Source organism: Aotus nancymaae, unplaced genomic scaffold (assembly GCF_030222135.1).
Source record: "Aotus nancymaae isolate 86718 unplaced genomic scaffold, 86718_ANA_hifiasm-v0.15.2.pri h1tg000064l_1, whole genome shotgun sequence".
NCBI lineage: Eukaryota > Metazoa > Chordata > Mammalia > Primates > Aotidae > Aotus > Aotus nancymaae.
This window is the reverse complement of record NW_026988479.1, coordinates 22,195,936-22,222,439: the sequence shown is the minus strand read 5'-3', so window position 1 is coordinate 22,222,439 and position 26,504 is coordinate 22,195,936. Positions and strand designations below refer to the sequence as shown.

At 38.0% G+C, this 26,504-nt stretch overlaps 1 protein-coding gene across 2 annotated transcripts in view; it reads right to left on the bottom strand.

Annotated features, from left to right (window-relative positions):
* Window positions 1–25,540, bottom strand: part of STK32A (serine/threonine kinase 32A) — a 151,658-nt gene extending 126,118 nt beyond the window's left edge. For both annotated transcript variants that reach the window (XM_012456631.2, XM_012456550.3), the window contains exons 1-2: window positions 25,346–25,540; window positions 21,217–21,364 (exon numbers count right to left, since the gene is read on the bottom strand). In XM_012456631.2, the coding sequence (XP_012312054.2) occupies window positions 21,217–21,268 (52 nt within the window). In that variant the 5' untranslated portion in view covers window positions 21,269–21,364; window positions 25,346–25,540. The remainder of the gene's footprint in view (window positions 1–21,216; window positions 21,365–25,345) is intronic.
* Window positions 25,541–26,504: the final 964 nt, after the last annotated feature.

Below are 26,504 nucleotides of genomic sequence, written 5' to 3'. Positions count from 1 at the left end.
AATGGGAGCATGTTGTAGGAAAAGCTGACCTAGTCCAGGGAAGTCCAGCAAAGCATCCTAGAGGACATGATTACGACCTCAGAAAAACTCTGCAAGGGACTGATTAGTCTATTCTTTCTTACAGATTCTCTTAATTTATCTCTGCATTGGAGTATCAGGAAGATAATTTCCCAGGAAGAGATGAAACATATAAACAAATAACTGCAATATAGTGTACATGTATTAAGAGCTACAAGGTCCTGCCATGATTCCCAAATGTGTCCACCCATTAAAATCACGCAAATACATGTTTTTAAATTCAGATTCATTGGCCTCATCTGAATCAGACTCTCTGGAGGCTGGACCTGGGAATCTGTATTTTCAAAGATCCCTTGAGGATTCTGTTAAAGCCTGCCTAGAACTAGTCTACAGGTGTTTATAGGAGTTCTAAGGTGGGAGAAATCTCTTCCTACTTCAGAAGATAAAAAAGCTTCAAGGATGGGCAGCATTTTAACTGGGTCTTGCAGAATGGATAGGAGTTCCAAAGGTAGTTAGGCAGAGGAGGGCAGGGAGGATAGACTTACAGTGACCCAAACCCCGAGGTGAAAAGGTTCTCAGTAGATAAGTATTTATATAAATGTTGACTCAATCAATTTCTTAGATCTCCTCCTCCACCTTGCCTCTATCCTTATGTGTTTGAAGCAATTTAGTGTCTGTAAATGTTTAATGATAGAACTGCTGCAACCTGCACTGTGCCACATCTTAAGTCATAGTCAATAATTACATTACTATCTCTTAAGTAGCATATATACATGTATAGGCACTATCCAAATACCTTTCCAAATATCCAGAAATACACATTATCTTATTTACTTCTTACCAGAACAAAATGAGGTGGTAATATTATTATGACTACTTTATAGATATGTTATGTAAACCCAGAAAAGTAAACTCCACAGGGTTGGGGTTTGGACGTAAATCTTACTTTGTGTGGCTCCAAGTTCCATGATTTTAATATGGTGATGAGTCCTAAAAGTTTCTGAATACATTATGGTGGCTATGACCGTGAAACTCTGGATTTGTATTTGGCTGTACTACTTATTAGCTATGAACTTTAATTATTTAGCCTCTCTGAGTTTCAATTTATTCTCTCAATTTTGATCAGTTACAATATAGGTTCTAAGGTTATAATAAGGACTAGGTAAAATAAGCCATATCAAAAGTGCTTATCAACCATTTTTGGCAGCAAATAGGAACTTGATAATGTATTATTATTACTGCTATTTAAGTTATTGCTATTGTTACCAGATGAATTACCTTTGTATCAGCCCATAAGTTTGCCTCTCTTGCCAAAATATTAAGCAAAATAATGTTAGGACTTCACACAGGACCAACAGTGCCAAGAATATAGACTTCATGAAGGCAGGCACTGTGCCTGTCATGTTCATCACTATATCCACATCACCTAGAACCATTTTGGAAACATTAGCAGGTGCATAATTAACATTTTCAAATTAAGGAACGAAGGAATAAGGTACCATCATTAAAGTTTTATAGAAAAAGGATGGTTTTGGAGGAAAATATTAAATATTTTCCTTTATGTTGATTTCCTAGCACATCGTAATTTATATAATACGTACCTTTTAAGAAAAATCTTACCAACATGCTATTATCAAAGGACTCCTTAATGAGCTAGGCAATGAAGTCTTCATTTGAATGTTGTTCTAATATTACAGCTTCAGATTTCTCTGCAGACATTGGATTTACATCTTAAAAGCCTCAAGCACTGACTTACTCTGAGCTCAAAGCATTAAGAACCACCATTGCGATGGTGAACCCCATCTGCTTCACAACCGCCAACTCTCCTAAGTGAGGACATGGATGAAAACCCTGAAGCAACTGAAGGATAATTAACATTGGGAGTCAGAGGGTATTTGCTTTGTCAGGGCTGCATGATCTTTGAACAGAAGTAAATGTATCTCACTATGGCAACATAAAGGTGCTGACATTAAATTACAGTCTGCCATATACCTGGTCAGAATGGATATAGAATCAGTCCCTCTTCTAAGTCCTGCTGGGACTTTACCCGTTTCTAAGAAGGAACATTGCATGATTTGCCAAGGAATGATGGAAAAGGACAAAATTCAAGCACTAGTTAAAAAGAGAGTTCTTCTGCTGGATTTTACAATTCTCCATGAATGAGATGAATGTTTTATCTATCATGCTGCATTTTCAAATGCAGTCAGTTACAAAGAAAGGCTCACTTACACCCTTTTAAGATAGTCACATCAAGATGATAAAGAAGCTGAAGTCACTTCCCTAGAAGTCACAGCTTTGCTGGCAAGTCAAACCAACAAATATTCATTGAGCATTTGTGTACCCAGGACTTTTGTAGGCACTGATGGAAAAACGTAAGAAGCTTGGGACTCAGTCACACCCCCAGGAAACTTACCCTCCCCAAGCAGAGGAGGAAAACTGTGTGTGACTCATTTAGAAGTCTGACAAGACAAAACCTGAATAATCAAATGTCCCTTGTTTCATTTTTGTAATTTTATTTTGCTATAGTATATATATCTTTGCAATCAATTCTCTCATCTTTCTGGAATTAGATGAATGTTAATAAATGCATAGATAGACAAGTAAGTAAACAAATCAATGAAACAAATCAAGTGTTAGTTTGTCTAGGGTACAAAAGAGGCACTATGGACCTTCAGAGATGGGAGAGAATGGTGAGGCATGACAATTTTCCCTCTTGGATTCTAACAAAGATTGAATGCTTTTATGAAAGATAAAAATGATTCAAGTCAGACAGACTTGCAGTGGAATCCTAGCTCTACCACTTACAAGATATTAGAAATTAGGAAACTTATCTGTCTTTTCTGAGCTTCAATTTCTTGTTTACAATGAAGGATACCTATCACTGTAAACAAGAAGGATATATACATTATAATATATATATATATGTATTATACTATCAGTATAAAGATACAGCAAAGTAAAAAGAAGAAAAACAAAACTATCCAAAGATAACCAGGATTCATATTTTGCTCTATTTCAGTCTTTTTAATGTTTTTTCAAGTTACATATCTATAGCTATCTATATTTTTATAAAGCTTAAAGAATCAAATAGTTCTAAAAGATTTGTTATTTTTTAAAAAGGATAAAATGGCAGTCCTATGATCTCCTTACCCCCCTTCTATTCTCTCTCAGCCAAGAAGCAACCACTTTTACCTCTCTTTAGCCATTCATTGAATGATCTCCACCGTGTCGCTAAAGAGTATAATTTTATTGTCCTTTCTTTTCCATTTTAGTCATTAGTTATTGAATATTCAAGGTGGCAGATGAGGATTTAGCTCATGTTCTTCCTCCTTTGATTTTACCCTAACATACCCCCATCTTACTAATGCAGTTGTATCTAGCATAATAATTATGATTAGATTAATATTCAGTATATCAATTATTATGAATACATAAATGGTATGCTCAACTGAGTTGTAGTAAACCATGATTAGTTTTCCTTTCTTGAACAATGTTCTGCTTTCCCTGGAATTAGTCATTATCTTGTTTACACATGTTGACTTTTCTATATCTCCTTCCTAATGCAATCCCAAACTCTTCTCCAGTTGTCTAGTTCCCTTTCATCATGCTCTGGTGCATCAGTCACATTGTCATCTTCCTGAAAATGTCTCTCCTCTGACATAATCCAGCCTGGACTATTTGTCTCTATTTCTGCACAGCTGCCTTCCGGGATTCCTTTCACCATCACCCTGGGGATTTCATTTATGCCTCTTTTTTTAAAAATTTATTTTACATTTATTTATTTATTTATTTATTTTAATTGCATTTTAGGTTTTGGGGTACATGTGAAGAACATGCAAGATTGTTGCATAGGTACACACGTGGCAGTGTGATTTGCTGCCTTCCTCCCGTTCACCTATATCTGGCATTTCTCCCCATGCTATCTCTCCCCAACTCCCCACCCCGCACTGTCCCTCTCCTATTTCCCCCCAACAGACTCCAGTGTGTAGTGCTCTCCTCCTTGTGTCCATGTGTTCTCATTGTTCAACACCCGCCTATGAGTGAGAACATACGGTGTTTGATTTTCTGTTCTTGTGTCAGTTTGCTGAGAATGATGGTTTCCAGGTTCGTCCATGTCCCTACAAAGGACATGAACTCATCGTTTTTGATGGCAGCATAATATTCCGTGGTGTATATGTGCCATATTTTCCCTGTCCAGTCTGTCATCGATGGGCATTTGGGTTGGTTCCAGGTCTTTGCTATTGTAAACTGTGCTGCAATGAACATTTGTGTGCATGTGTCCTTATAGTAGAACGATTTATAATCCTTTGGATATATACTCAGTAATGGGATTGCTGGGTTAAATGGAATTTCTATTTTTAGGTCCTTGAGGAATCACCACACTGTCTTCCACAATGGTTGAACTAATTTACACTCCCACCAACAGTGTAAAAGTGTTCCTATTTCTCCACATCCTCTCCAGCATCTGTTGTCTCCAGATTTTTTAATGATCGTCATTCTAACTGGCGTGAGATGGTATCTCAATGTAGTTTTGATTTGCATTTCTCTAATGACCAGTGATGGTGAGCATTTTTTCACATTTGTTGGCCTCATGTATGTCTTCTTTTGTAAAGTGTCTGTTCATATCCTTCGCCCAATTTTGAATGGGCTTGTTTGTTTTTTTCTTGTAAATCTGTTTTAGTTCTTTGTAAATTCTGGATATCAGCCCTTTGTCAGATGGGTAAACTGCAAAATTTTTTTCCCATTCTGTTGGTTGCCAATTCACTCTAATGACTGTTTCTTTTGCCGTGCAGAAGCTGTGGAGTTTGATTAGGTCTCATTTGTCTATTTTGGCTTTTGTTGCCAATGCTTTTGGTGTTTTGGTCATGAAGTACTTGCCTACTCCTATGTCCTGAATGGTTTTGCCTAGATTTTCTTCTAGGGTTTTTATGGTGTTAGGTCTTATGTTTAAGTCTTTAATTCATCTGGAGTTAATTTTAGTGTAAGGTGTCAGGAAGGGGTCCAGTTTCTGCTTTCTGCACATGGCTTTATGCCTCTTTAAGGACAGATTACTGGCTCTTGCATGCAATGCCCTCTTCTTTCTTGTTTTAATGAAGAACATTTTACGACAGCTTTGTAAGGATTGCATGGGAGATAAATTTTTTGAAATATCATATATCCATGAAAAATATTTTTACTGTATTCACTTGACTGATAGTTTGGCTGACTATTGAATTCTAGGTTGGAAATTGTTTTCCTTCAGAATCTGAATACATTGTTCTCCTTATTTTCTAACTTTTCACACATTGCTATTGAGAAGTCTAGAGATATTTTGATGCCTGATCCTTTGGATGTAGGATCCAGTTTTCTTCTCTAGAACCTTCTAGTCTTAAATACTTGTGTTGAATGTTTTGAAATTTTGTCATTTTTTTCATTGTGCTGGGCTTTTAATAGGCTCCTTTAATCTGAAAACTCATGTTCTTCCATTCTAGACTCTTATTCTTAAAATATGTAATAATGATTGCCCCCTTCCATTTTCTCTTTCTGTCTTTCTATGCCTATTCTTTAGAAACTAGAACCCCTCAAATGACTGTTAAATGTTCTTATATTTACCCTTTAATTTATATCTTTGTTTCTTTATTATTCTGGAAATTTTCTTTAAATTTATTTTCTAAATCTTCTTTGGATTTTTCCATTCATGCTGTAACTTTTTTTTCTCAAAGCAAATATTTGGTCCTTGAAAGCTATTTTCTTGGTATCTATGTTTTTTTTGTTGTTGTTGTTTTTGTCTGGTTGTTTTTTAATTGTCATAGCTTTCTCTTACCTCTGATACTTTTTGTTAATCTTTTCCCCCTGTTCATTTATTATAGTCTCTATCAGTCATATTAGAGGGCTTTCCCAAATGTCTAAGAATCTTTGGTTGTCTACTCATATTTAAGTGTGGAGACCTAAACCCCTGTTTGGACATTCTGAGTATGTGGGTCTTGCCAGCAATAAGCTTATATAGTGTTGCTTCTAGCTATCACCTGGATGTTGAATTAGAAACTCTCCAATGTTGATAACTTTAAATCTTCCTTCTTGGATTGGTCAAAACCTCCACAAAATATTCTATCATTCTCTTTACTGGAGGGTGAGTCCCTGGCTGACAGTATTATCAGATCCAAGTGGGAAGAGAAGGCTGGGTGCCCCAGTATCCAGTATGCATTTATCTATCTGATCCCTCCATTTGCAGCAAGGCATCTTCTGCACTCAACTTTCCCACTAAGAAAGCTTCCTCTCCAGAGGATAAACCATAGTATGGAATGGAGAATTTTTTTTCTTTTTCTTTTTCCAAGGTGGTAAAAGGGACATGACTAGTTTTTAAATAGATATCTAAACAATCTCACTTATTTGAGCTTTCCCCCTCCACCTCTAGCTCTAGAGGCACATGACAGTGCCGATTCCTGAGTCTCTGGAGGGTTCTACGGTGTGGGGCTGGTTGTTTCTCAGCTTTCCCTTCTGAAAGCTCAGGACTCAGTTATGTTGGTTCTAGTTCTCTGTCTGCTTTCCAGTTTCTGCATTGTTGATAGTGAAGCTCCCCTGCCTGTCTCTTCATCTTGTGGGTTTAAATCTTAAGAAAAATTCTTTCCTATCATATTAGGAAGATCTTCATAAAGGAATGGACATAGAAGAATGTATTCTATTCAGCATCTTTCCCTAGAAATCTTGCTTTTATTTTTTCTGATATGTAAAATAGGCATAATGATACTTATCTTACAGGAATGTGGTGGGCATTAAATGAAATAATATATATTAAAAACATATCTAGAGTATAGTAGACACTCAATAAATGGAGGCTATTTTTGTTCTTTGAAGGATGAACTAACTATAGGAGCCAGAGGTATCCGTCACTTTATCATTCACTGACTTTGTGACCTTGACTAGTGTTTTAAAAAATCATTTTTAGACATATATTCTCACTCAAATAAGGGGATCATAATAATTTTATTGTTTATATCTCAGGATTCTCTTAAGAGTCAAATCAGTAAGAGGATGAGCAAATATGGTGAAGTGTAAAGCACTCTCCTTGAGCTTTGGAGGCAGACAGAAGTGAGGTGAAGTTTCTGCCTCTGCCTCTTCCTGTGTGTGAATCAGGACAGGTTTTCTCACCTTGCTGAGTCTCGATATCTTCTCTTTCAAGCAATGTGGCTGACCATTTCTTCACCATTTGTGACGACAGTAAAATGAGATAACCTAAGAAAAGTACCACATTTTGAGACCTACTCTTGTAAAGCATTGGTCACTCTCAATCCACCTGGCAAATACCTCTCAATTTTCTCTCTAACTCAGTGCTAAGTCTTTAAAATTGAGGGTCTCCTATAAATCTATCCCAAGACAACCATGAAATGCTAAATATGAGTGCAAGCACATTCTTAAATTTGGGGGGATAGCATGGACTCCTTTGGTGAATACATGAGTCTTTTTTCCAAAGAGAAAAAATAATTCAAATATACAAAATAAACTTTGTATATAATTTTCAGGGTTCCTTATAATTCCACTTGTGAATTCCATGTTAAGAATCAGATTTTTTCTAAATAAAACCCGCTATGCTCTAAACCAAAATCCTAACATAAAACTTTAAGCATAAGCCTCCTTCAGAAATCTAGTAATAAAGCACTTTGGAAACCTTAGGATGTGAAGCAAAGTGCTGGGCATTTAACCTGCATTATTTCATATAAACCTTATTAGCCCCAAAATACAAGTGACACACTCAGACTTGAAGAGATGTAACATTCTCAAGCTCGTAGAGTTGGTAAGAGTTGAAGCAGCCATGAAACCAAAGGTGTCTCCCAAAAAAATATGTTGAAATTCTAACCCCTGGTATGTCAGAATGTGAAATTTATTTGGGAATGGAGTTGTTGCAGATATAACAACCTTGAGGATACAAAGGTGAACAAGATAGCAGAAACCCTTAGCTTTCCTGGAGTTTACTTTCTAGTGGGAGGAAAAACACAATTAATAAAAAGTAAGTAGATTTAAACAAGAAATATGGTGACAAACAGCGGGTAGGAGATAGTGGTTGCAAATGAAAACAGTCAAAAATATTAGCAATGGTTATTTCTGGGCTGAGGCATGATGGGTAATTCTTTCTTCTTGATTTTATTTTCTGAGCTTTCTACAACTTACATGCATTCCTTCAATAATTGTAAATCTTGCTTTTAGCTATGCAATTTAAATACACATTTCCTAAAAATAGCTGCAATGAAGTTCATCTACCTTTATATCAGATACCACCACAAATGTTAACTATAGGATATTTCAGGACTATATAATAGTCTTGACATCATATCTGGACTACCAGGAAACCCACTGAGGAAAGCAAGCATGCCAATTCTCGTTATTGATTAGGAATATAACACTTAAACAGAAGATCTTTATAATACTTCAAGCCTTATTTTAGAGCCCTTTTCCTGGTATGTTATACTCTAGACAGAAAATGAAGAAGTTATCAGAGTGGCAAAAAATTCAATATTTTATAAAAATAAATAAAAATTATCCCACAAGGTATCATATTAATTAAGTTGAGCTAAAAAGGTTGAAGAGTGAGCAATGACAATGATGATGATGATGATGGTGAAATAAATTGTTTTTGTTTTTAGTGAGACAGGGTCCTGCTCTGTTGCCCAGGCTAGTATACAGTGGTGCAATCACAAATCACTGTAGCCTTGATCTCCCACCACCATACCCAACAATTTAAAAAAAAAAAAATTTTTTTTTTGGTAGAGATGGAGTCTCATCATGTTGCCCAGGCTGGTTTGAACTCCTTGGCTCAAGTGATCCACCTGCCTCAGCCTCCCAAAGTACTGGGATTAGAGGTGTGAGTCACTTCACCTGGATCAAAATGAGTTGTTAGATACATGGATAAAAAGCATTCAAATTGTTGTCCTTAGAATCCAAATGGGTAGAAGAAGCTAAGCAAAGCTCAATATTAACTCCAGGGAAGAAAGGCACTCTATATGGAACCCCCAATACTTCGTTAATAATGTGGTCTAAGGCATATGCATGTGAGTTACAGCAGAAGTGACGATGAATGTCACTGTGAAATGAAATTATTTTTAGCTCTCTGAGAGTAAGATTTAGTTAGGCACATCATGAGTGTTTGATGTATTCTTGCTGAAGAGCAATTCCCAATGTTTATTAAATTTTATACGTGCATTCTGGTTGGCCATCCTAAGGGGATAGCTATAACTGAAATAAATGGGATCCATTTTAGATCAAGATTCAGGTTCTAGCCATGTGACTATCTGACTTAAGGTCAGTGGCTTAATCTTCCTGTGCCTCAGTCTAGTCCTGCCATGTTTAAATTGAAGACATGATCTGATGATAAAATGCATTATGGTTGTTGGATAATCTCTGCCACCACCCCATAACAAGAATGTTACTGGATAGTAAAGTACATTTTCACATCATTTGCTTCCAAATTGAACTCCCTGTGGTATTCAATATCTGGATATAGAGGTAGGGGTTGGTGAGAGCCTAAGAGACAGAATTTAGAGACAGCAACTGCAGAGCTTAATGCTCTGCATTATATTATATTATAATTAGTTGGGTATGGTGGTGGGAGATCAAGGCTACAGTGATCTGTGACTGCACCACTGCACACTAATCTGGGCAATGGAGTGGGACCCTGTCTCACCAGAAACACCCCAAATGTGATGTTCTTCTGGGTATAAGGCCCTGTGTGTCTAGCCTGGTCCATACTCATAAAGCCAGTCCTGGTTCCCGGTCACCCAGTTTAACAGATTTATATTAGTTGATTTCCATCTGCTGACATGCTCTAGCATCTCATCTTAAAAAAAAATCCATTATTATATTTAGCTGAATTATATTAGACATCATCTGTTTGTTTATTTCTGTTTCCTTTTGGACCAAACTTCTTGAAGCTTGTCTATATTTGTTGTATCTGCATTCTTACTTTGCATCTACTAACATGTAGGGAACCAGTCCTACATCACCTGTGGGTCCCTGTGTTCGGTGGTGACAAACAAATGAGAAAAAGACAGATTAAGAGAGATAGTGGGACCAGAGGGCTGTCACTCATTACTTTGGAGGAGAAAGTGAAGGCCCCAAGCTCTGATCATCCACATTATTCATTGATTACAATCACTTTGATCTATAGGGTAAGGGTGGAGTGATGGTGGAGTGAATCAGTGAGCTGGAACTGATGTGTCATTCTAAGGATTGATAACAGTGGCAGTTTGGGAGTTTCACAAAACAAAAACATGTGGTTATTTTTAGCCTATTATCTATGTGCAGCTGATGGAACGTGGGCCTTACAAGAAGCCTACAAGTTTGGCTATGCCATAGCGCTATGTCCTTGAGCACAATGTTTATGGTAACAGAGCCTAGGACACCCTGCACTGGAACATGAGGCATGGAGAGGCCTTCCTCCTCAGAGGCCTCCTGCGGCCTTCTGCAGTTTGTTGTTCCCTGTTTATACGTCACTCATAAGCAATTTCTGTAGACAGTCTGTAAGTCCTTTCTCCTTTGCTGCCTTTCCCAACACTAACTCACTACAGTCTGGCTCATGCCTCCACGCTCCGCTAAATTGCTTCTGTGAATATCAACATCCTTCATGTTGCCTACTTTTGTAGATTTTTCTCACCTACTCAGTCACACAGGAGCATTCAACGTAAGTGAACTACAACAAGAGTAGTGCTGAACTGTATGATCAACTATCTCTTTCCTCCACTTTCCACAGCTAGATTGCTTTCCTCTGCCTGATTTCTAAATATTAGGATTCCTCTTCTCCTTTGTCTCCACACTCTCTCTCAGAGTATACTCAGCCATTCCCATAAAATTAATAACCACATCTTTCTGTCTCCATCCCAGATTTTCCCACTCATTACTGAATACTCAATTCCAGCTCCTATTTGGCACCATCATTTAGCTATCCCATAATCACTGTATGCATCCAAATTGATACTGCATGTGAACAGGTCCTCCACTTCCACGCTTCTCCATCTTAGTAAAATGTCACAGCCATCCACATAACTACTCAAGCAAAAACCCAGGATTTATCCTTGATTTTGTTCTTCCCAGCTTACTCCATATTCAAGCCATCAGTCACACCTAATTATTTTATATCGAAAATAAATGTTGAATAAACTCTCAGCTTTCCATGTTCACTGCCACACTGAAATGAATATGATTGTCATATTTACAATTGGCCACTATTTTTTTTTGAGACAGAGTCTCGCTCTGCTGCCCAGGCTGGAGTGCAGTGGCATGATCTTGGCTCATGCTAAGATCAAGAATCCCTTGAACCCTCTGCCTCCCAGGTTCAAGGGATTCTCCTGCCTCAGCCTCCTGAGCAGGTGAGATTACAGGTGCCCACCACCACCCCAGACTAATTTTTGTATTTTTAGTAGAGACAGTGTTTAACATGTTGTCCAGGCTGGTCTTGAACTCTTGACCTCAGGTGATGCACTCGCCTCAGCCTCCCAAAGTGCTGGGATTACAGGTATGAGCCACTGTGCCTGGCACAATAGGCCACTTTTGACTTTTTTCATCTCAGCAACTTAAATGAGTTTTCAACATAGCACTTATGGAAAATTGCAACTATAAATTGGGGTTTCACAGATCAGAAAATTCCATCTCTGCCTCCCACCTCCCAAAAAACTAGGGAAGAAAAGAGAAATCTATATTGGGTGACTTTTGTTTTTTATTTGCCAAGTAAAGGCATTGGAAACTATGATGATTATATAATGATAGCAATAACAGCTAACATTTATTGAGCAATTACTGTGTGCCAGTCACTAGCTTAGTGCTTTACATGGCCAATCTTTTTATTCTCATAAAAACTATGTGTAAATACTAAGCATACATACATACAAGAAATGACATAATCTTAAAATTAAATTTTTAATAGCTTTCATAAGTTGGTGGGACACTTATACATTGTCATAATTTTTCTCATCCACAGTAGACTAAGAAAAGCTTTGCTGTAGTTGGTACTTGTCCTCAGAGAGTGGCTGGGACCACTGATTTAATCTGTAACCCTCTGATGCCATGACATTAGTTAAAGTTGAAGGTCAGCTCTAGAGCCTATCACTTAGGATCCACTGATAAATAAAAAATCACTTAACTGGCTCACCAGCCCCTCATTATTCCAAATGGTTGGCAGCAAATGGTTGCCGCTAACACTTGAAGAGCTTGGTGGGTTCTTTAAGAACATAATTGGAACTTCTCCAAGGAGGCAGCCTCCAAGGCCAATTGATGGCAGCTGCTTGCACTGTCAGCACTTCCCTTTTTGAAACACGGTGCCCCAGGAAGTCTGGGATTTATTGACATCTATGCCTGGTGCCAAAACCAAGCAATGGACAGCAAAAGCTTCTTTTCCTGTTGCTGGACCCCACTTCATGCATTTGCTCAGAAGTCAGAAATACATTGACAATTTCTTTCAAACGAATTGCAAAGTAGAAGAGTAGGGCAGGATGGGGGGATTAACATCAATTGTTGGATGCTCCTCAATCAAATAACTGTCGTTAGTAGGAAGCAAATTCTGCCTAGTCATATTTCAAATGCATTACAGGTTATAACCATTTAACTTAATTTAGGTTGTGCAGCCATTAAATAATATATCTTACAAAAATAGCATATTTTACCCTCCAAAACACTAGATTTATTGGCCCAAGTAATTCCACTGGCTCACACTGATCAACTGAATGACAGTCAGTGAAGAGTCAATTTATTAAGCATCTGCAAAGAACAAATTCTAGTCTTGGTGTAAGACAAGATGATTATGAGTGGATATCAGAAATCTCCTAGAGCATGTGAAGAAATGCATGCAGCAGGGGTTGGGGAGGTGGGGAGAGATAGCATGGGGAGAAATTCCAGATATAGGTGAAGGGGAGGAAGGCAGCAAATCATACTGCCACGTGTGTACCTGTGCAACAATTTTGCATATTCTTCACATGTACCCCAAAACCTAAAATGCAATAAAAAAAAATGTTCAGAGCAGGAGTCAGCACAATATGGCCCATGGGCCAGATCTAACCCACCATCTATTTTTGCATGGCTCATGAACTAAGATTTGTTTTTACACTTTTTTGGGAGATGGAGTTTTTCTCTTGTTGTCCAGGCTGGATTGCAATGGTGCGATCTTGGCTCACTGCAACCTCCATCTCCTGGGTTCAAGCAATTCTCCTGCTTCATACTCCCAAGTAGCTGGGATTACAGGCATGCGCCACCAGGCCTGGCTAATTTTGCATTTTTAGTAGAGACAGGGTTTCTCAATGTTGGTCAGGCTGTTCTCAAACTCCTGACCTCAGGTGATATGCCTGCATTGGCCTTTCAAACTGTTGGGACTACAGACATAAGCCACCACTGCTGGCTGATTTTTATACTTTTTAGTGATTGGAAAAAATCAAAAGAATAATATTTAATCATAAGTGGAAAATGTTTTTGAAATTCACATTTCAGTGTCCATAAAGAAAGCTTTATTGGAACAAAGCCATATTTATTTGTTTCTGCATTGTCTAAGGCTGCTTTTATGCTACAATAGCAGAGTTGAGTAGTTGTGACAGAGACTGTATTACTTGGAAAGTATAAAATATTTAGTATCTAGCCCATCACAGAAAAAGTTGTAAATAACCAAAGGTATATGTTACTCAAGTATAAAACAAAGTTAATTGTATTTATTTTACTATAAATATGCCTCCAGAAAGGAAAGAAGACATAGTTTAGGAGAAAACAGAAAAGTCTATGCAAGGGTATTGGATTCAAACTCTATAGCCATAAGTTTTCTAGTCCTTTTTGGCAATGTCCTGTTTTAACAAGCATATTATTCCATGATTGGCTTTTTAATGTCTGTGCTTCCAAATGAACATTCCTTGAATGGTCACATAGCAATGCATAGTAGAAATCCCTGTATATTTCATGGGACCTGAGTTTGTGAATTAAGGGCTAACACTGGTCTCTCTAATTGAGATAACATTTGCAAGGCCATCCAGCAGAAGTCAGCTCCCCTGAAGGTCTTCACTCCCATTTTCACTGAAGACGGTAGGCTTGAAGTGATAACCAAATTATCCGAACAATGAAACTGGCTTACAGATTTAATTTTTCAACCTAGGTAGTTGCAAAATGAAAATTTTAAATGTCTATAGCTTTGGATAGTATAAAAAGTTAGTGTAGCATGAATGTTATTTAATGATCAGCAACTACTTCAACAGAATTTTTTCAGAAGACCCTCTTTAACACGTTCTTGATTTTAAAAAAATAATTTAAAAAAGCAGTGAATTTTCATCAAATCCAACTCGTGCTTTAATTAGAAACATTCAACATCCCAGAATTGAACTGATCCATCTTGTTTTACTCATTTAAACCAAATAAATATAAATTGTGCCACATAAAAACTTGTAAGGAAAACTCACAGAGGAGCATAACCACTTTTGATCATATAATAGGAAAATTACATTTTTACATGTAAATCACATTACAAATATTTTACATGTAAAAATTTGTTGCATTTAAACTAGGAGGAAAAATCAAGGGAAAGATGTTTCCAATAGAACAAGAGTAGCTATGATTACAACCTTTCATTTCCCAAACCGGGACCCACAGAATATTATGAGCCACAAGGAATTTAAAGGTTTTTCACAAAAATTATTTCATTTTGAAATAAATATTTAAAATATCAGAAGACAGAGATTTCAATATTATAGGTCATTTCAGAGACTTTAATATACTAACAAACACTGGAAGTTCTAAAGGTAGGATGTAGATTTGCTAAATTTATTTGAATTGATTCTCCTAAACAAGTATTCATAATTCACTGCTCACAGAACACTCCAGCTGGAATCACTAGCTCAGTGTTTGTGGTCTGTTTTCTTGACTTTCTAGTTTGTTTCTCCTTTGTGTGGAGAAATAAAGCCCTTACAAATTAAAACTGTTGCTATAAATTGGACTTGAGGTTATTTATGACAAATGCCTTTACTAAATGTTAGGTTGTTCAAGATGACTTAAATTTTTATGAAGCCAGTTCTTGCTGGAGAAATTTTTCTTTAACTTTTCCAACCGTTCTAATGCAAAATAATAAATACAAGACAACATTACTCAAGGCTGATAAGGGAAAGTCAGAAATTCATTTGCCTATCCAACTGAGTGCAAATAGGCCATATGTAGACATTAAAATAACAAAAGAAGTGTTCAATGTCCTTCATAGCCGGAATCAATTTACCAACATCCTATTTCTTTTGGATTGCAACGCTGTGGTCAATTTTCTTGGCCCAACATTTTAAAGGATCCCATTGCCTCTGTCACTGAAGATGCTGGAAAATTGGAAACAGCCACATATCCTAGGAGAAGAGTGTTGCCAAATAAAAGTGGAACACTGAGTTTTCAGCAAGTCCAAAGAATAATGCGATAATTGAGTTCTCCCTGCAAAACTCAGGGCATTGAACTCTTTGGAGCAGCTTTTTAAACTAAGTCCAAATTTTCTTAGCTATAATACTCTAGAAGAAGGCTGTCTGTTGGTTTAACTAAGCCAACTTCATCACCTTTACATTCTCCATATAAACTTGGATACATATGTTACTCAAAATGACTGCAAGGTTTTCCCTTGTTGCCTAGACTCGGAATTGTAAACAAGTCTACTTTCTCCTGTAAAGATTGCTTTTTTCTAAATCAGCCTGAAGACCTCAATATTGGATTTTAAAAATATTCATTGTTTAAAATAAAACAAAGCAAGCAAAACCATACCAACCAACCAACCAACCAAAAAAACCTAGTGCATTCAGATAGAGAAAATAAAGTAGATTTAAAAAAAATGGTTATAAGCATTAAAAACAAATATTACTTGCACACCTATTCTTTTATTTCATAAAACCAAAAAATGTTTTTCTTCATCATTAATTATTTCTCAGAATATCCACATGGTAGTTGGGAATGGGAAACAGTTTTCACTGCATCTGTTGATCAAATGAAATTACTTATTAGTCAGTTTTAGACTTAAATCAGAAAAAGTAAACTTCAGTTATTTTCATCCCAATTAGTTCTTGATTTTGCCTTAAACAAAAATACAATAACCTCAGTGGGTGCAAAAAGATATCAGATGAGATTATGTTTTTGTGCAGTCAATAACTGGGCTTCTTTTAAAGTGTTTTTATATAGGTTTTCACAGAATCCATAAAATCTACCATTCTGTTAATCCAATCAATAGAATCATGAGTAGGCCTAATCAAGCATGGCATTGACAGAGCTGCATTTAATCAATTGTGCTTCTCTCAGAAATTAAAGTACTTTGAAGGATTCACACTAGGAAACTCTGATGTTAGTAAATAACACTTAATTAGCATTAATTGGGTGGTTACTTTATGTGTAATACTTTGCTAAGTGTTTTTCTTGCATTATTTATTCAATCCTCACAAAGACGTAATGAATATGCCCAATTATTACCTGCATTTTACATATAAAGAAACTGAGGCTTTACAAAGGTTAAACAACTTTCACAATAGAAATTCACCCCCCCCACCAATTAATTCATTAGTAATTATTTAGGTTTGGAGACTTTTCTCACGGTATCTCAAGTTTTCTTAGAATATCTTATAATTAGTCAAATTGACTCTAGCGTCTGATAATGGTTAACCAAGCTATATCCTCTTCGACTTTTCTCATAGAAACATGTAGTGGCATGTGGCACATTACTGGCATGTGGCACAGAAAAATTTGAACCTGTGTATGCCTTTCCAATACTCTAGCCCATCATGCCAGGCTGTGTCCCATTACTAAAACACAAGACATAATGAGGCGGAAGACAGTATGACGGTTCCTCAAAGAGTTAAACAAGGAATTACATGATCCAGTGATTCTACTTCTAGGTGTATACCCAAAATAATTGAAAACAGGGACTTGAACAGATATTTGTACACCTATGTTTATAGCAGACTTATTCACAAAAATCAAAAGGTGAGGACAATCAGTGTCAACTAATGAAAGGATAAACAAAATGTGGTATATCTATACAATGGAATGTGACTCAACCTTAAAAAGAAAGAGAATCTTGACACATGCTACAACATGGATGAACCTTGAAAATATATGCTAAATGAAATACGGCAGACACAAAAGAACAAATATTATATGTTCCATTTATATGAGGTACATAGAGTAGTTAAATTCATAGAGACATAAAGTAAAATGGTTGTTAACAGGGGCTGGGGAGGGGATGGAATGGAGATGTTATTGTTTCAAGGGCACAGAGTTTCAGTTGAGAAGATAGAAATGTTCTGAAGATGGGTAGTGATGATGGTTGCATGATAATGCGAATGTACTTAATGTCATAAACCATATATTTTAAAATGATTAACTGGTAAATTTTATTATATATATTTTACCACAATAATGAAAACAGTAATTAGGACTTAAGATTTGCCCTAAAATATAAACGCTAAAACCAAAAAAACAAAGCAATAGTATGATTTGAGATCTAATTTATGAAAGATACCTTATAGTAATCAAATAAGCAAGTCTCACTCTGTTGCCAGGTTGAACTACAGTGGTGCCATCTCAGCTCACTGCAATCCCTGCCTCCCGAGTTCAAGTGATTTTCCTGCCTCAGCCTCCCAAGTAGCTGGGACTACTCGGGTGCACACCACCATGCCCAGCTAATTTTTTGGTATTTTTAGTAGAGACAGGGTTTCACCATGTTGGCCATGATGGTCTCCATCTCTTGACCTCGTGATCCACCTGCCTCAGCCTCCCAAAGTGTTGAGATTGCAGGTGTGAACCACCACACCTCACCTGTAAATCTTATACTTTGTTTTCACTGAATAAAGATGAACATAAGTAACTAATAAAATGATGTGTTCAAGATCATATATCAGATGTAACAACATGAAATACAAGTGTCAGGACGAATTCTTGCAAGAATAGCTTATCTCAAGGGATATCCAATAACATTTTATCTTGTTACTTAATTACTTTCAAAGTGAACAAAAACACTTTTTCCATGAGATAGAATTCTTATAATACTACTTGGGACAATTTGTTAAACTTTATTCTCATATCTATCTATTAAAAATATTAAACAGTTTGAAAAATATTAAACACTTTTTTTAAAATCACATATTGGATTCTTTTCAGCAATATTTTTAAAATAATTAAGTTGGCTCATTTTAGTGCCCTTGGTTCTGGCCCAGTTTAATTATGTATATAAAAATATGGATATCAAAATGACATAGGCATTAATGTTCTTTGATTAGTCAGTGCTTTTTGGTTGTTTTTTCCTGGTCAGAAGCTTCACAGCTCCACAGTAATCAGATAGAATTTTACCTTGTGCTCAATTCAGATTTACACAAAGAGCCAAATGAACTTTATGAAATGTACTGAATTTTAAAGAAAAGTAAATTTCCTGGAATGGCATACTTTTTCTCTCAAAACTCAATGATCTTTTAATCAAATAAGTTAATATGGCAATAAATACAGTCTCTTTGACAAACTCGTGCTCTTGAGAGAATGTTAAGGTATAGGCAACTATTCAATCCCAATTTTGTCATTATTTGGATTTTGGACTTGTTTTTCCTGTCCTTGAACTATTCTTTTCATGTAATTTCATAGCTGGCTCCTTCTCATCTTTCAGGCTTCAGCCCAAATGTCACCTCCTTAGAAAGGACAATCCCAACCACCCTATCTAAAGTGGCCTCCCCACCATCACTGTCACTCTGTGTAAGATCACTAGAAGTCATTTCCTTGGTAGCACTTTAAGGCACTGTGAAGTTACCTGGTTTATGTATTATTTACTTGTTTATTGTCACCTTTCCACCATCAGAACGTGGGTTTCACAAAGACAGAACAAGGACCATTTTGTTTCCTCCTCTATTCCTCATGTCTAGAGAGTGACGAGTTTATAGTAGGTGGACTTGCCCTCCTACTTCCTTTGCCTTACAACTGTTTGCATAAACAGATAGAGAGCCTAGCACCTCTGGGAAGTACAGACTTGTTGCTGTGCTCAGATCTTCCCTTTATGGGTGCTGCATTAATCTCATTGGACTAAGAAGCCGGGCAACAAAAAGGTGGCTACCTAGAAGGTGTTAAAAAAGACCTATCTGGTCGCTAAGCCTAACTCCTCCAACCTAGTTTTCCTGGAGTCCCTTAAGGTAACTAAAAGGGGGTCCCTTATTTACCAGTTATCACAGTCCTTTGGATATGTAGCTTTCTTGCGCACCCCACAAGAAGAAAACCTGGCTGAATCAAGGAAGAGTTAGGCATTTCTGTGTTTCCTCATCATAATGCTATCCTAATATCTTCAAATGACACATAGCCCTAGCAAGTTAAAAGCATGCAGCTGGCCTCTTTTCCACTCCATTCTCTGACAACCAGCCTCATGTACAACATTAACTCTGAGTCCACAGGAAGCAGAGCAAACCAAATAAATGAAAAGCAAGCCTACTTGTCTTTCTATTTTAAAGACAGTAAAATCAAGTAATATCACTAGTCTCTAGATCTTTGCTTTTACTATTTGATTAATTAAGGCAAGGCAACAAAAATAGCAATGAGAAGAAGTTTTCTTAAGACCCCTTTCTAGCTATATACTTTCAAAGTTCCTAGGAACTATTTTGTAGAAATAGTAAGGACGGGCCTTCAAACTGATAGTGAATAGCTTGAAACGAGGCATCCTGATCAGCCATATATTTTGTATTTAAAAGAATGTCCATCCAAAAATTCAAAACTAAGATTGCTTACCCCAACTACAGCAGACATAGTTGTCCCCAATCATGGCAATCTGCTAATTCTCCTTTTTTTTTTTTGGAATAAAACAGAACTCTTTATTTTTGGAAGGTTCATGGCCACCCGAGATAACAAACTAAATTTCCCTTTTGTTTACTTGCACTTACCTAGATACAAGGGAAATTATATGTAGGTAAGTGCAAGTGAACAAATGTGACAAGCCAGAGCAAATCCTTAAAAGAAGTGGGCATAACCTCCCCTACTTTTCACCTTCGTCATTGGCTGGAATTTGGTGTGGTGGGTTAGCCACCCTGAGTGTACCTCTCTAGAAATGGAAAGAGAAGGAAAAAGGCAAGCTAGTTGGCATCAGAGTCCCTAACTGGCTGGAACCACACATCATCTGGATTACTTATGCCTAGATTGTCACATGAGAAAGAAAAACATGTCCATTTGGTTTAAGCCACTGTTATTTGTAGTTTCCATTTCAGCAATTCAACTTGCATTCTAACACAATAAACTTTCCTTGATGATTTAGAAGCTTCTTCAGAATTCACAAAGTTGCTTTAGGATCTCAAAATGATAAACTTCTTGAGTTGGATCGAACCTATCGCCTCACTTTATTGAAAACGAAATTGAAGATAGAGTCAGTAAATAAACTGCTTGAGCCTAAGAAGTAACTGGTAGAAGGACTGGTGTCAGATTTCCTCAATTTCACTACATTCTTTTCCTCCCTGTTCCAATTAGCAGAGCTCTCTGGGAATTACTCGAAAGAGCTCCCTCTCAGAGAGGTCTGGACTACTTACTACCTGGGGCCTGGGGCATTTTTTCCCCCAGACAACCTATAAACAGCTGCCACCTGCAGCTGTAAGTGTGAACCAATTCTGTTCACACTTACATATAGAAAGGAAGGGTGACACGAGGAGGCGTTGCCCAGTTCCAGCATGCCTCACTGATGGGAGAATCAGGAGGCCTCATGCCTTTACTCTTGTCTTGATGAATCTGGCCTGGAAACTTTCCCTCTCCTTAAATAAAACTGATTATATTTTCTATGATATAGCGTTATGGGATTTGTCTAGTACGCAAAATCTTGGCAGTTGGAAATTCAGAAGGCACAGCTTCATTCTGTAATATTATCAACACTGGTTATCATTCATGTACATTTTGATAATATATTTTCTATAACAATGAGCAATAGGGGTAACTTCAACTGCCAAGGAACAGCACAGAGGACAAACAAATCATTTAACTATCTACCACATGTCCAACCGCAGCTCCTTTTGGACAAAGGACATTGATATAGTGCAGATTAGGAAAGCTGCCAAAGGTCCCATGGAAAGTGGAAGGTAAAACCTAGCTATGAGCCTACCAAGTCCTCAGGCTGACTCACGCAGCTCTGCCTTTGTCCTTCAAGGTCTTACAGACCATGATCATGCTTTACTTATGAAACTAGAAGCATGTACTTGAGTTTTGCAAAATTCTGTTTTTTATATGCCATTATTCCACATTTCTTACCCTCTTCATTTTCATCAAACACTGGCGGTTTGCTTGAAGTATTGGCTCCCATGGTTGAATCTGCCTAGACCTGGATCCTCAAGTTATACTGTCCTGGCAGAAACACCCATCTTTGCTCAAAGCACGTCCTGAAGCCTTAGTTGGATATCTAGGATAGGAAAAGAAATAGTATCTTAATAATATGGTATACTCTAGGCACCCTGAGTATAGACTGTGGCTGAAACATTAACCTTATCTGTATCACTGTAGTGAAAACTTTTGTGTTTGAAAACCATGATTTCAGAATAAAAACCTCAAGCAACAGGAGAACACACTGCATGGCTCATCAGTAGCAGACCTAGATTTATAAAACGGGAGGAAAGCAACATATTTTTCAAATTATGTAGAAAAGTTAAAAATTAAGTCAGCAATGCTTTATTCAACAACTATAAAATAAAAATATTGTTGAGAAAATATGCTGATTTTGTACTTTCTTCTTGTTATTGGGTGATTAACAACGAAACTTTATTTTTAGTCATAGAGATGCATTAGCTATCTCTTTCTGCATGCCCTGGAAGGTATTACAACATAAAAGAAGAAAGCTCTGGGTTGGACTTTACTATACCAGCAAATTGCTGAATTTCAGTATGTTTCTCTTTTTCCTTCTTCTGAACTTGGAGAAGATAAGGGTCCTTTCCTCAATGGACAGTTGAATGTGATAGACATACATTTAACTCTTTTATATTAAGTTAAATATATAATATGCACAAATACAACTCTTTGTGTTGTATTTATGTACATATAGCTCTATGTATTGAGTCACATAAATGTATAATATGCATATACTTATCTCATTATATATTAAGCTAAATAATACACATGTATGTATAACTCTTTGTTATATCATATTTAAGTACGTTATATACATTTATATATATATAACTATATATTGAACTATGTATTACATAAATGTATGACATACATACATTTAACTCAATACATAAAGCAGTTTCATAGCATAAGTGCTCAAAACTGTTAGCCGCTCTATTTAAAGAGGCTCAAATTAAATTTAAATTAAATTTAAAGAGGCTCAAATTAAATGATATGTGTGAACAAGAAAAAATCCTGAAAAAAGTATTTATGGCTTTGCTCCACTTTAAACATAATGGTAAAGAGAGGCAGCATCCTGTGTTCCAGTCCTAAAACTGACACTGATAATGCCTTCGGCCCAGTCACTTAACCTCTCTGCTTTAGAATGGGGGAAATAACAGTGTCTATCTCAGGAGTGACAAGTTGGGATCCTTATAGGAGCCAGGCAGATAATGCAAATGAGTGAGCCAGACCGAACATTTAACATTAGCACATTGGGCAGACAATGATGACGCTGGCTCCATCCAAACAAAGTAATGGCTCTCAAATCAAACAGATTGTCACCACATGGAAACATGGGCCCAGATCTTCAGATCTACCCGAAAAATGGGTAAAGCTCTAGATTTTGTACAAAATAATATTTTAAAATTCTGCTCAGCTATCTGGCTTAAGGAAATTCTATGCTTAGCACAAGTATGGTCATGGATACAGACAATGAGACAATGTATGTAAGGTAACTGGCACAGTGCCTGGCACTTAATATGCAAAGAATGAATGTTAGCTCCTGCTAATTCTAAGAGTAGCAGAATTTCCTCATTTTGTCTTTTTAAAAATAGTTGATTTCCTCCTGAGCTCTTTACATGTGAAGGGAATATTGATTACAGGCAGAATTGAACAAAGTGTTAAGAACGAGTTATTGAAAAAGAACTGAGGAAACCCTTAAGCAAGTGTGGAAGCAAAGCTCATTTTCCCATCAGGAAAATGTAAGTAAAGCCTTCTTTTTGAAGGCAGATTTATTAAGGAAATGCTATTTTTCATATTAAAAGCCAACTGCTGGCAAAGTGCCTTATGGACTTTAACAAGAGTCATTAATAAAGAGCAAAGAGAGTCAGCAATTAGGAAGCAACCAATTAAATGGTATGGGAGAGGGAGTGAGCAGGGGCAGATGGTCACAGGTGGCTGAAGAAAGCTCAGTGGAATTATTGAGATCCAGGAAGATAGAATTCAACCATTTCCCCGAGATAAAAAAAATCAAAAGGCGTTTAACTCCAGTGGAAAACGGAGTTGAGAAGTAAGTGGGGTGCACTTTTTATTGTGAGTGTTTTATTGTGAGTTAGGGAGAAGCAAATGGAGGTGTCCTTTGTGCTTTATTATGGCATTTAAAATCCAAATGAGAGACAGTATAAGGACTGAACCACTGATGGCACTAGAAAGAGATGAATGGTCCTAAAGGGAACATTGATTTTAAGGAATTGCAGTTGTTAACTGCAGGCAGCGACTACATTCTCTTTTATTTTGTGCTTAAAACCTGAGTACATGTAGTTTTCACACTGCACCCTAGTCCTGTCATTCTTATATCATTCTTCACACCTCAGCTTTTTCTCAAGTAGTCTGTTATCCTGCAACATTGAGATGTACCAAGCACTGACCTTGCAAGTTGTCAAATCGGAAAGAAAAAGATGAAGGAATATTATAGCAATTTTCCATGTTTCAGAGTTCCATTCTGATGCGCAGACAATTTTGCTCACCACAGACCCAGAGATTTTTAGTGGGAAGATAATATGCAAACAGGGAACCATTTTTGTGTATGTCTGGGGAAGGGGGAAGCAGATGGAACTACTGGGTGGTGGTTTAATCTCTTCTTCATTGCACCTAACATACACAATCCAGTTTAAAATTATTTTTCATTTTCTCTCCCATGTGGATAACCAAATAGATTTTTTTTCACATCTAGAAAGAAATCAAACTTTCTCTGGCAGGAAAATGGAGACATATCCTTTACACTCTGCTGAACAGAGCCCAGTAGAGCTGTAGAACTCTTTCACCAAATCCCACGCCCTTCCTGATCTCCGGGCACTAAATCTGCAGTGTTACCTAAGCATCATTTTGGGATGTCAAGAGGACAGCCACCATCCATGAAAATGAAAATTCAAAGCATATGAAATATAAAAGGAAGAGAAATTTGGCTTGCAGGGACACAGGGAGTTTTGAGAGTCTACCTTGACCTGGCCGATTAGCAGATTATTAACTGGGGACTAGTTTGCTAACACCAACATTTCATCTTCTGCCTGTACCTTTGGGGGTTGTCAACAGGTAAGCTTCTGTAACCACCAAGCCTCCCTAGGTGAAGAGGTGCGGTCTTCTAGGATTGGAAAACATAGGGGGTGATGCAAGAAAGTTGCAACTTTTGACTGAACTTTTTAGATTTCATTGTCACAGCGTGTGCATAGACACACTTTACTTTGTTAGCATTTGAAAAACAGAACTTCTTAGATTAATAAATATTTTAAAATATGAGAAAGAAAAAGAAACATGAAAAACACCCAAGTGAATAACACTGTCTCAATTAACAATTGTTTGTATTTTGTCATCTTTACATCATCATTCTCATTTTTAAAAAATTTTAGGGAAATATTTTTTCCATCTTAATCCTAATGTCCAATTGACTTTCCTTTCACACTTTCCAAAGACAGCCACAATCAGGGATGTGATATACATTTTACAGTACCCGTTCTATGATTTTACAAACATGACAAGTGTTTTAAAATAAGTCACCTAAATGGCACAATAGAGTGGATATATTTTGCATCTTGCTGTGTCTGTCTACCGTGATACTTCTGAAATCTAGGTACAGGCATGCTGATCCCTACAGCTCTGACTTCATCTTTTTAAGTGCTGCATAGCAGTCCGTTGTGTGAATACACCACATTTTATTTTTTCGGTCCTGGGGAAAAAAGTCCTGGTGGAGATGAAGTCAGCCATCAAAGGCAGCTAATTTTTGCTTGTTTAGATGCTGGAGAACAAGCAGAAACACCTCCACTCACTTAATCTCAACCCAGCAAATATTTATTGAAGTCTGTCTGGGTCTGCACGTGAGTCAGTGCCAGGCTGGGGAACCTGGGTGGAGTGCAAAATAGCTAGAATTGGTCCCAGCCCGCACCTAGTTTTGTGAGTTGTCTTATCAGCAGCCTTTGTCTTCTCTTCTCCTTGAACTTCCTAGCTTCCCATCAGTACCCTTAATATGTGGGTTATTATTTGTTAAATCTAGAACACCACTTACCTAGTCTTGATTCTTCCTTCATTCCTCCCCTGAGGCTCGGAACGATGCTTTCACCCAGGGAGCAGGTGCTAAGAGAAGAACTCCAGAGCAAGGAGCAAGGAGCAAAGAGCAGGAGCAAGGAAAGGCACCTTTCTGCCTCGGAGCGGCAGCAGCTGAGAGCGCAGGGCTGGGCTGGGCTGCGCGCTGCGCTGGACTGAGCTGGGCTGGGCTGGGGCGGGCACCTGCGGCTGCCGAGGGGTCCGAGCACCGCCCAGCGCGCAGCTACCCCGGGAGGGGCGGCTCCCCGGCCTGGAGGGAGGGGGGAGGCGGGAGGCGGGAGGCGGGAGCTGCTTGCCAGCAGGCGTCCCCACTTGACTCGGTTGGGTAGTAGCCTGGGTGAGCGCCAGTCGCCTGGGGTCCGTTTTCCGCCGGCGGAGGCTGGATAAGGACCCTGGGAGGGCGAGGCGGGAGAAGAGGGCTGCGGGCGGGGGTCCCGCTGCGCCTGGGCTGGATCTGGAGCCGCCAGGATGCAGAGCGCGCACCAACTTCCCGGGCCGTGCTCGGGTTCCCCTGAAGAGACGCGGCCAGCGCCACCGAGGTGGTGGACGTGTGGGTGGCGGGTCCCAGCCTGCAGACCTTAGAAGGGGAGAGGCAAGATTGCCATTAAGAGTTCCCTCAGGGTTTTGACGGAGACCAAGAGAAGGATGAGAATTTTACAGGATCCCAAGAGGAAAGACCCTTTAAGGACTGTGGGCCGGTAGATTTTGTTTTCTGTTTTATTGCAGAAGGAACTGAGGCACAGAGACGGAAAATACTTGCCCAGTGTAGCGTAACAGTTAGTGGAGATAACCTTTGGTAGGCCCAGGTCACCTGGCTCCCAGCCCCCAATTTTCCCAGGCACCTTAGTTGCCCTTGACACCTGCGCGTGGAGGTATGAGGGCCGGACGGGGCAGAGACGAAGACAGTACTGCTGGAAGTTTCTCTGTTCTTGTCCATGGAAGCTCCCCGTAAAGCTCTTTGTAATAATCAACACAATTGAAATAATTTTTTATTGTCTCCGTTTCTAATCCAAGAGACACACGCACCTAAGCCTATGCAGAATGGGCACATAGGCTGCCTATGACATGATGACAGTGCGTGACTGTGGGCAGGGTCGATGGAGAGTGTGGGTCTGGTCTTG